General features: G+C 40.7%; 1 protein-coding gene across 1 annotated transcript in view; it reads left to right on the top strand.

Moving 5' to 3' along the window:
* Positions 1–9,724, top strand: part of SCN10A (sodium voltage-gated channel alpha subunit 10) — a 99,851-nt gene that overhangs the window by 46,623 nt on the left and 43,504 nt on the right. The window contains exons 11-12 of the mRNA XM_069084572.1: positions 8,111–8,233; positions 8,552–8,576. Of these exons, the coding sequence (XP_068940673.1) occupies positions 8,111–8,233; positions 8,552–8,576 (148 nt within the window). The remainder of the gene's footprint in view (positions 1–8,110; positions 8,234–8,551; positions 8,577–9,724) is intronic.

Genomic DNA, 9,724 nt, shown 5'->3' with positions numbered 1-9,724 from the left:
AAAGAAAGAAAGAAAGAAAGAAAGAAAGAAAGAAAGAAAGAAAGAAAAGAAGGAAGGAAGGAAGGAAGGAAGGAAGGAAGGAAGGAAGGAAGGAAGGAAGGAAGGAAGGAAGGAAGGAAGGAAGGAAGGGAGGGAGGAAGAAAACAATTGTAACAAATAAGTATAGATGAGCAAGCTCCCATGTTGGCTAAGTCCAAAAAGTCATCTCATTCTGTATATTAATCTATCACCTCCCTATAGGAAGTGAGTTGAATTCTTTATCATTGAGCCTCTAGAATCAGTTGGTCACTGAATTGATCACAATAATAAATCTTTCAAAATTATTCATTTTTATAATGTTGATATTAAATAAAAACTATTCACTTCTTTTCACTTTGCATCAGTTCACACAAGTCTTTCCAGTTTCCTCTGAAATTCTCTCTTTATCCATCACTTCTTACAGCACAATAGTATTTCATTAAATTCACAACGCATGTTTTGTTTAGCTATTCCCCAAATGACAGACACCTACCCTCCTCTTACTCTCCAATTTTTTGCTACCACAGGATTTTTTTCTTTTTGTTTTTTTACTTAAGCTGAAGCATAACAAACTCTGCTCTAGCCCTTTATTTTAACTCTTTGTCTTTTTGTTTCAAGAATTTTAGTAAGGAAAATGCAACAAAGGCAAAACTGAGGTATGTTTTCTATAAGCAAGATAACATTTATTGACAGTAAAACATATAGCTGTTAATAAAGTAGGTCAGACTGGTTCCCTCAGGTCACTGACCAAGATGAAAAGGAGTAAACCATCTTTACTGAAAAAGGAAAGAAGTTCTGGGTGGTTGGGGAATATCACAACTGGCCACAGCTGGGAAAAGTGAGTGGGTGTTCAGATGTGCATGATCATGCCTCTGACAATTAAGGAATGTTAATTGCTTTAAGAGTCTCAACTGCCTCTATCTAGTAGTCTTGGCTAGAAAATCAGAAATACTCCAATCAGAACTCCAATCAGGATTATCCATTGGGTTAGTTGTCCCTTTGGGGGATGTCAAACCACCCCTAATTTCACAAGAAGAGATAAAGGTAGAAGAATTGTCTTTTGGGGAGGAACTCAACCTAAGCTGTTTTTCATTTGCAGGCAATAAAACAGAGGTTCTATGTTAATCACTTTAGTAAGAAAATATCTCAGACTCTAGTTGAAAATGATAACATCATTCCCTTTCATCCATGCCTTTTAAAATACAGAGACTGTATGTTTTTAACTTAACTGAAAAATGGGGTTTGACAAAATGGGGGTTAGGGTAGATTATGGAGTAGAATCAATTATTGAATAATACAGCATAATTTTAATTTCCTCACAAGTGTGTTTCTTGTAAACAAAATATTGTTGAATTCTTGTTTCTAATCCATTATGCTATCTTCTTCCATTATATGGGTGAGTTTATCCCATTCATATTCATTCAACTCATATGTATTCCCCTCCATCCTATTCTCTATTTATCATTTTCTTTTCCACCCTTTCCCCTACTCAAAAGTCTGTTTTACTTTTAATCACCGCCTCCCTTAATCTACCCTTCCTCTTATCAACTCCTCCCCTTTTTTTCTTAGCCCAATCCCCTCCTACTTCCCTGTTGGGTAAGATGAATTTCTATACCCAATTCTGTGGGTTTGTGTTCTGTGTACATATGCATACTACCCTGCTTGAATCAATTCAAATGACAGTGCAGTTTAAGCATTGCCTGTTCCCCCTCTCATTTTCCCCCATATGAAACTCTTTCTTGCATACTTCTTTTATGTGAGATAATATTCCCCATTTTACTTTTTCCCAGTTAATTCCTCTTTCTTACTCTTCCATTTTTTCTTTTGAGATCATCTCAGCATAATGGACCTACACTTACCCCCTCTGTCTAAGGAGACTCCTAACTTCCCTAATGATGATAATGCTTTTAAGGGTTACATGCATCATCATTACATATAAGAATATAAACCATTTAACCTTGTTATATAGTTTATGATATCTCATTTAAGTTTACCTTTTTTATATTGCTCTGGTCCTTATATATGTAGGACCCCTGCTCCCACATGACTGGGACTGCTCCTCTCTGGAACTGTGATCCAGAACTGGTTAATCGGTGAAAAAGCTGCTATTAATAGTATATATACATTTGAATATTTGATTTTGAAACTTTGAATTCCAGATTCAGTCCCTTCCTCCCTTGTCACCCACCCTTACTGGGAAGATAAGCAGTTCAGTATAAGTTGTACATGTGTGGCTAATGCAAAACAAAAACCTAGTAGATATATTGTAAAAAACTGACTATATTTCCCTACCTCCTATCCCACCTCCCACTTGTTCTATTCTCTACTTTGATCCTGTCCCTTTTCAAAAGTGGGTGCTTCCAACTTCCCTCCCCCAAAGCCTGCCCTCCCTTCCATCATACCCCCTCTCATCCCCTTCCCCCCCCTACTCTCCTGGAGCGTGAGATACCCTATTTAGTGTGTATTTCATAACCTTCTCAAGCCAAATTCAATGGGAATAAGGTTGACCCATTCCCTTTTGCCTTCCTATTTTCCCCCTCCAATATAACCATTTCCCCTTGCCTCTTCTATATGAGATAGTTTACCCCATTCTGTCTTTCCCCATCTCTTCTCATTATATTCCTCTCTCACCTCTTAATTTCAACTTTTAAGTATCATCCCTTCCTGTTAAATTGGTCCTGTGCCCTCTATCTATGTATACCTGTAAACATATATACACACATTCACATATGTATTCATATGCCCATATATCCTCATATAGACACACACACACACACACACATATATATATATTTCTATTCCCTTCAACTACTGAGAAAGGTTTCATAAGTTACAATTATTGTTTTTCCATGTAGGAATGTTAGTAGTCCAACTCTGATAAGTTCCTTTTGATTTCTTTTCCCTGTTTACCTTCTCATGCTTCTCTTGCTTCTTGTATATTCAAATTGTTTCTTCCTGGCTGCTTATAATATTCTATCCTTAATCTGGGAATTCTGGAACCTGGCTATAATATTCCTAGGAGTTTTATTTTTGGGATCTTTTTCAGGAGGTGATCAGTCAATTCTTTCAACTCTATTTTGCCCTCTGGCTCTAAAACATCAGGGCAGTTTTCTTTGAGAACTTCCTGGAGGATGATTTCTAGGGTCTTACTTTGATCATGGCTTTCAGGTAGTCCAATAATTTTTAAATTATCTCTCCTGGATCTATTTTCCAGGTCAGTGGTTTTTCCTATGAGATATTTCACATTGCCTTCTATTCTTTCATTTGTTTGGATCTGTTTAACAGCATCTTTATTTCTCATAAAGTCATTAACTTCCATTTGCTCCAATCTAATTCTGAAGTAATGATCCTCCTCATTGAGCTTTTGAGATTCTTTTTCCATCTGGCAAATTTGGCTTTTTAAGGCATTCTTCTCCTCATTGCCTTTTTGAGCCTCCTTTGCCATTTGAGTTAGTCTTAAGGTATTATTTTCCTCACTCAGGCTGTTGACTCTTCATTTTGTAATTTTCTTGCATAGTTCTCATTTCTCTTCTCAGTTTTTCCTCCATTTCTCTTATCTGTTTCTTAAGGTCCTCTATGGCCTATAACCAGCTCGTATTTTCCTTTGAAGCTTTTGGTGCAGGAGTTCTGACTTCACTGTCTTCCTCCTGTTCCATGCTTTGCTCCTTTTTGTCCCCAAAATAGGAGTGTAATGTTGGAATCTTCTGTCTGCTTTGTTTCCTTTGCCTGGTCATGTTGCCCCTCGGTCACTTGACCCCTGGGCTTTTTGCCACAGTAGGACTCTGCCACCAGACAGGAGTGCTTTCATCCCAAACACTGGGGTTTCCTCAGCTGCCAGAAGTATTAGATGGGTGCCCTCTCTGAGGTCTCCACACACTCTGGCAAGCTGGACACATACCCCAGGACCTCCACCCTAGACTGCAATCCAGATCCAAGCAGGTTAAAGCAAGAGAGATTATCACTCAGACTGGTGCTTGGTCCCCCTACACTCTGCAGGCCAGGAGCTGAAGCTGCCACGTGGGGCTGGCTGACTGTTCCAGCATCTCAGTGGCTTCTCACCCCAGGGGTGAAAGCCATGCACTCCCACTTACTGGGTCCCAAAGTCCCGACTGCACTGACCTCTCACTTTGTCCTTCTCATCTACGTGTTGATAATTCTGGAAACGGCCACAGCTGCTGCTGATCTAGGGTCCCTCTGGTCAGCAGCTGGTCAGGCCTGCCCTGGGGCTAAAGCCTTGGGTGTGGGGCTGGGCTCGGCTCCCAGAGCGCTGCGTTGGCTGATTCCTGCCAGCCTGTCAGGCTGTCCTCAGTGGGAGGTTAGCTTCTATGTGTCATTTTGTGGGTTCTGCAGCTCCAAAGTTTGTTCAGAGTCCCCTTTTTTACATGGATTGGGAAAGGTGGAAACTGGAGCCTCAGGGAGGTCCTGCTTCTACTCCACCATCTTGACTCCGCCCCCCTTCTGGGGTTTTCTTGGCAAAGATACAGGAGTGGTTTGCCATTTCCTTCTCCAGCTTATTTGACAGATGAGGAAACTAAGGAAAACAGGGTTGGGTAACTTTTACTGGGTCACACAACTAGTAACTGTCAGAGGCTGGATTTGAACTCAGGTCTTTCTGATTCCAAGCCACTCTATTCACTGTTCCTCCTAGCTGCCCTTAATGACTTAATGACTCACTCTGACTTTTTGTTTACTTTCCTACTCAGAATTTGGTTTAGCACATTTTAAAAAGTTGTTGTAGAGTGATGTGTTGGGAAAGCTTGGCAAGCATGCTGATTTCACTGCCAGGTTGTCTCTGCCTCCTAAAGAAGGTGTTCTTAACTTGGAATTCATGGATAGATTTAAGGACGACCTTGGATTTGGAGGAGAGGAAATCACATCTCTATTTTCACTAACCTCTAATCAAAATTTAGCATTTTCTTGAATTATTTAAAACCATTATTCTGAGAAGGGTCAAAGTCTTCCTCAGAATTCCCATAGATCCATGATTAAGAACCCCTGGGATATAGCATTGAATTGGAGTCACAAAATTCTATTTTTAATTCCACCTTAGACACTTACTGGATAGCTATATGACCCTGGACAAGTAATTTAATTTCTCTCAGTCTCAGTTTTTTATATGTAGAATGGGGATGATAATAGCACCTATTTCCCAGGGTTCTTATGGAGATCAAATGAGAATACATACATACATATGTGTGTATGTATACATATATATTTATACACACATGTATATATTTATATCTATCACTTTACAAACCTTAAAATGTTATCTAAGTTTTATATATAATAATAATTATTATTATCCCATCACTTTTAACTCTGCTTTTTATCACTAATATTGTTTTCTTGTGTCAGTGCTCTTTGGTTTCCTAGTATGTAAAATTCTTTGTTAAAAACTTTGCTAAAAATCTAGGTAAACTATATCCATAACCTTCCTCTAATATAAAAATCTGGTAATCAGGAGTGTGTTGGTAAGTATTTAACAACCAAGTCTTTGAGAAGAAAAGCACCGTACACACTTTAAGTTTAGTCTTCATGAACACTTTCTTCATCACTTTTGTATGTCTATACCTCAACAAAACAATAAATCAAACCCTGATAGCATTGCAGCACTTTCTGAGGTAGAAAAGCTCACATTGAATATTCAGTCATGAGTCCTCACAAGCCATTTCAGCTTGTTTCAACACATCTCTGCTAGTAACCTGATCTGAAGAAGAAAAGAGGTTATTTGACATGACCTGTCCTGGGTAAAGCCCTGTTGACTCTTTGTGATCAGTACTTCATTTTCTATATATTTGCTAACCATCATTTTAATAATACATTGCAAAATCTTGCCAGGAATCAAAGTCACACTCACCAATCAAGAGTTGGCAGGTGTCAACTGACTGTTAGGGAAAAAAAAATCAGTACAATGTTTGCCTGTCACCAGTCCTGTGTGCCAAATCCACTTAACGTATTCTTTCAAAGATTTCTGACAGCTCAGTAATTACATTTGCCAGTTCTCTTAATCCCATAAGATGTCATATGTCCAGGCTTAGTGACTTGAGTTCATTGAGGGTTTCAACTCTCTGATAGTTATTTTTGTCTCTTTCCAATACAAAAATCATTTACCTTTGCAAAACAGGTGAATCAAATATAAGTTGAGTGGTTGTACTTTCATCCAATCTTCCGTTATCATTGGCCCATGCACTTTGATCTGTGGTTCTATTCCTTCTTTGATTTCCTCTCACCTCTAGCAGCCCTTTTACTTTTTCTTGACATTTATCAGCAACTTCAGATCATTGTGCTTCCTGACACTATTCTTAGAGTTGCCTCAATTAGCCACCTTTGCTAAATCTGAGTTGGTTGATGAGTTCCTTCTGCAGCTGCATTGGTCTCTTTATTCTCCCCCTTTCTATTGCCCTGTAGTAATTTATTTTTGTCTTTGGCAATGCATCCTTGAGAACTTCCCAACCCGCTTAAGATCACTTCCCATGTAGAATTAGTTTTAGGAGATGGGACCCTGCCTATAATTTCTCTGAACCCTTTGACATTGACTTTCCCCAAATCTAGCATAGGTATCAAAATGTTTCTTTTGATGTTTTGTTGAGGATCCTCTCTCCTGTCAAGCTGAAACCTGGGAACCTCACTGCTGCAGATGGCCTTGCCAGTGACTGAACTATACCCTATGAGGACCTACTGTACCCCAATATTTGAGAGCCCTATATCTCTTCTGTGTTTATAATATACTCTGAAATGAGAAGTGAAAGTTAGAATAATCAAATTTTAATAGAGTTGCTGATACCCTCTATTATCCCCACTAGGAATTATGCAATTTACCTCCTACTTAATGGAGAATCATGTCTGATAAATCATAAACCCACTCAATTAATTTTGTCCCCCCCCTCAACAAACAAGTATCCCACAGGGTCATTAAGGTTACCATTTTATTATATAAAGATATTTAACCAGACTCCACTAAAGTCAGCTCTTCCTCTTATCATTTTTATGTCCTTGGGCATGTCCCTTACATACTCTGAGCCTTAGTGGATTGGATTTGATGGCCTCTCTGATCCCTGCCAACTCTATATCTAGCCTCTGGTGCCTCATGTGGCATGGAGAAGAGCCTGGGCTCCTGATTGGAAGCTTCTTGAGGCCAGCCTCTGCAGAATGCCACTTCCTGTTTGGTTTTGTATCCCTAGAACCTAGTAGTGTGGTTCCTTACATATTTTGGTCTGTACCTGTGATTTAATAGCATAAGAAACTCCTTGTGGGGAAACTTCCTTTAAGGATGCATATTGGTAGTTTGTCTAAAAGTTTATAGCTTGAGGGCACTGAGAGGTCAAGGGACTTGGTTAGGGTCATACAGCCAGGACGGGTCAGAGGAAGAACTTGAATAGGAGTTTTCCTGGCTCTGAAGCCAGCTCCCTATTCCCCACACTGCTCTACCCCTCACCTTGTACACAGTAAGCACTTAATAAGTGTTTGCTTGGTTGAATGGAACTGAAAAGGAGCTCCAGTCCTGGGAGGTACTTCCAGACTAACTAGGGTTGAAATATAACTCTGATGACAGGCAGCAGTCACACTTTTGTAAAGGAACCATAATGTTATATGGCAGTTATAGGGACCACTCACACTCACAAAAACCATAGAGCTGTGAGGTATTGGAAACTAGAACAAAAATACATGGGAGAATGAAGTCACTCACAAGATTAAATCTGAGACCAGGAGAAGGGGTGATGGTCAGGGGCAAAAGATTTTCCCAGGGATTAATGAGCAAGGGGAAATTTCAATTAAGGATGCCTCTGTCATTCTAGAAGATTTTTTTAAAATATGATTTTCTTCTTTTTCCTCTGGGGATGGTACCCAGTCTTTCCTTAGCATTAACTATGGCCACAGTGGCAATTCAGGCAAGAGAAGGTACAGCTATGGAAACTTTAATCTCACAAGTCAAGATGGTCTGGACTCTGTTTTTACCGATGATGAGAAAATCACCAATAAGGAGAATGAGAGTCGTCGAGGGTCCTTGCTTTTGTCACATATGGGGCGGCGCATGAGTATACAAAACCAAAGGATTGCGTCATCTCAGCTTCCCATGCCCCCCTCCAGGCAGGATAGCAAAGAGCCAAGCAATTCTGGGGAATGCAATGGGAAGCCTTCTTTGCTTGGTGGAGACCCCACTTCTGGGAACATCACATCCTCAGGGGTGACTGAAACATCTGGAAAAGTGGATATGGTAAGTGGGAAAGGCAACATTGGTGCAATCTGGGATTTAGAATGGAACAATCTAAGACTCTTTGAGAGGGACAGGACTTCAGAGGCCATCTGGTCCCTACAGAACTCCTAGTGGGAAGGCCCTAGCCAGCATCTTCAACAAATGCCATCTTCCTTTTGCTTAAAGAGTTTGAGTGGTGAGAAGAGAGAAACCCACTGTGTCATTAGATGGTCCATTCCACTCTGGGGCAACTCGAATTGTTAGAAAACTTCTCCCACCATCAAATCTAAACTTGCCTCTTTGAAATTTTCATCCATTGACCCTGATTCTCTCTTCTAGAGCCAAGAATGTGTCAAATCCCTCTGTATGTGACAGTCCTTTATTTAATTAAAGACTGCTATCCTATATGCCGCTCCACCTCAACTCCCATCTTCTCTTCTGACTCACCATCTCTGATTTCTTTAATTGTGCTTCACATTCCCCGATCCTGAATGCCACCACCCCCACCCCCAACCATAGTGCTGGTTTCACTTCCTGGGGTGTCCTTAGTAGTAACTATGACTCACCTTTCCTCAGGAGTTCAAGATCCAGTTTGAGGATTACCCAGGCTCTACCCACTTATCTCAGGTCCACTAGGTTAGTGGGCCCTGGAAACCATGTCATAGAAAGTACTGATAAAGTGGATAAAAATTAGAAAGAGCACCAGTACTGGAGTGGTCAAGCCACCTGAGTTCTTGTCCTGGGCTGACCACTCACCAGTCGTGTGACCTTATGGAAATCGCTTTCCCTCTTTGGGCATTATTTCATTTGTAAAATCAAGGGGAAACATAGAAACATGGGGTTGGAAGGGATCTCAGAATTCATCCAGTCCAAACTCCCAATAACTTCAGGAATGCTTTCTACAACAGGGACTTCACTGGATGATATCCAAGTTAGTCAACTTAACAAACATTTATTGAGTGCTTATTATGTGCCAAGCACTGTGCTAAATGCTGGGAGTACAAAAACAAGTTAAAAGAAAGACAGCCACTGGCCTCATGGAGCTTACTTTCTAATGGGGGAAGACAACACATAAAAAGAAAATGAAAGAGGGATTGGGGAGGGAGACAAAGGTATCTGGCTGGGGGGCATGGTAGAGGAATAATGCTGGTCTGGGTGCCCTCCTTAAATGGCAGTTCGAGGAAAAGCTAACCAAACTGTTGCAAGGACAGAGAGTAGAGCCCCAGCCCACCCCACCTCCTACATCCCCAACAGCTTCTCAGGAGCCAGGCTGACACATCATCTGAGCCACTGTTCCATTGCCCACCTCTGCATCTCTCCCCAATAATCTGCGTCTCACCTCAAAGTGAACAAACCATCACCCTTCCCTATCTGAGATGATGCTAGGTGAGCCCCACTGAATGGTTCATCCCTAATTGCACCTTTGTGTATCCACAGACTTCCGAGGAAGCCATAAAGAAGAATGCATTGGCAGCTCACACCTTGTCTACAGAGTATTTTGATGAACCATTC

The sequence above is a fragment of the Petaurus breviceps genome, unplaced genomic scaffold (genome assembly GCF_028583685.1).
Source record: "Petaurus breviceps papuanus isolate PSGF00001 unplaced genomic scaffold, PetGlider_PUasm1.0 174, whole genome shotgun sequence".
NCBI classification, from domain to species: Eukaryota; Metazoa; Chordata; class Mammalia; order Diprotodontia; family Petauridae; genus Petaurus; species Petaurus breviceps.
The sequence above is the reverse complement of the archived record's forward strand: the minus strand, read 5'-3'. Positions and strand labels throughout refer to the sequence as shown.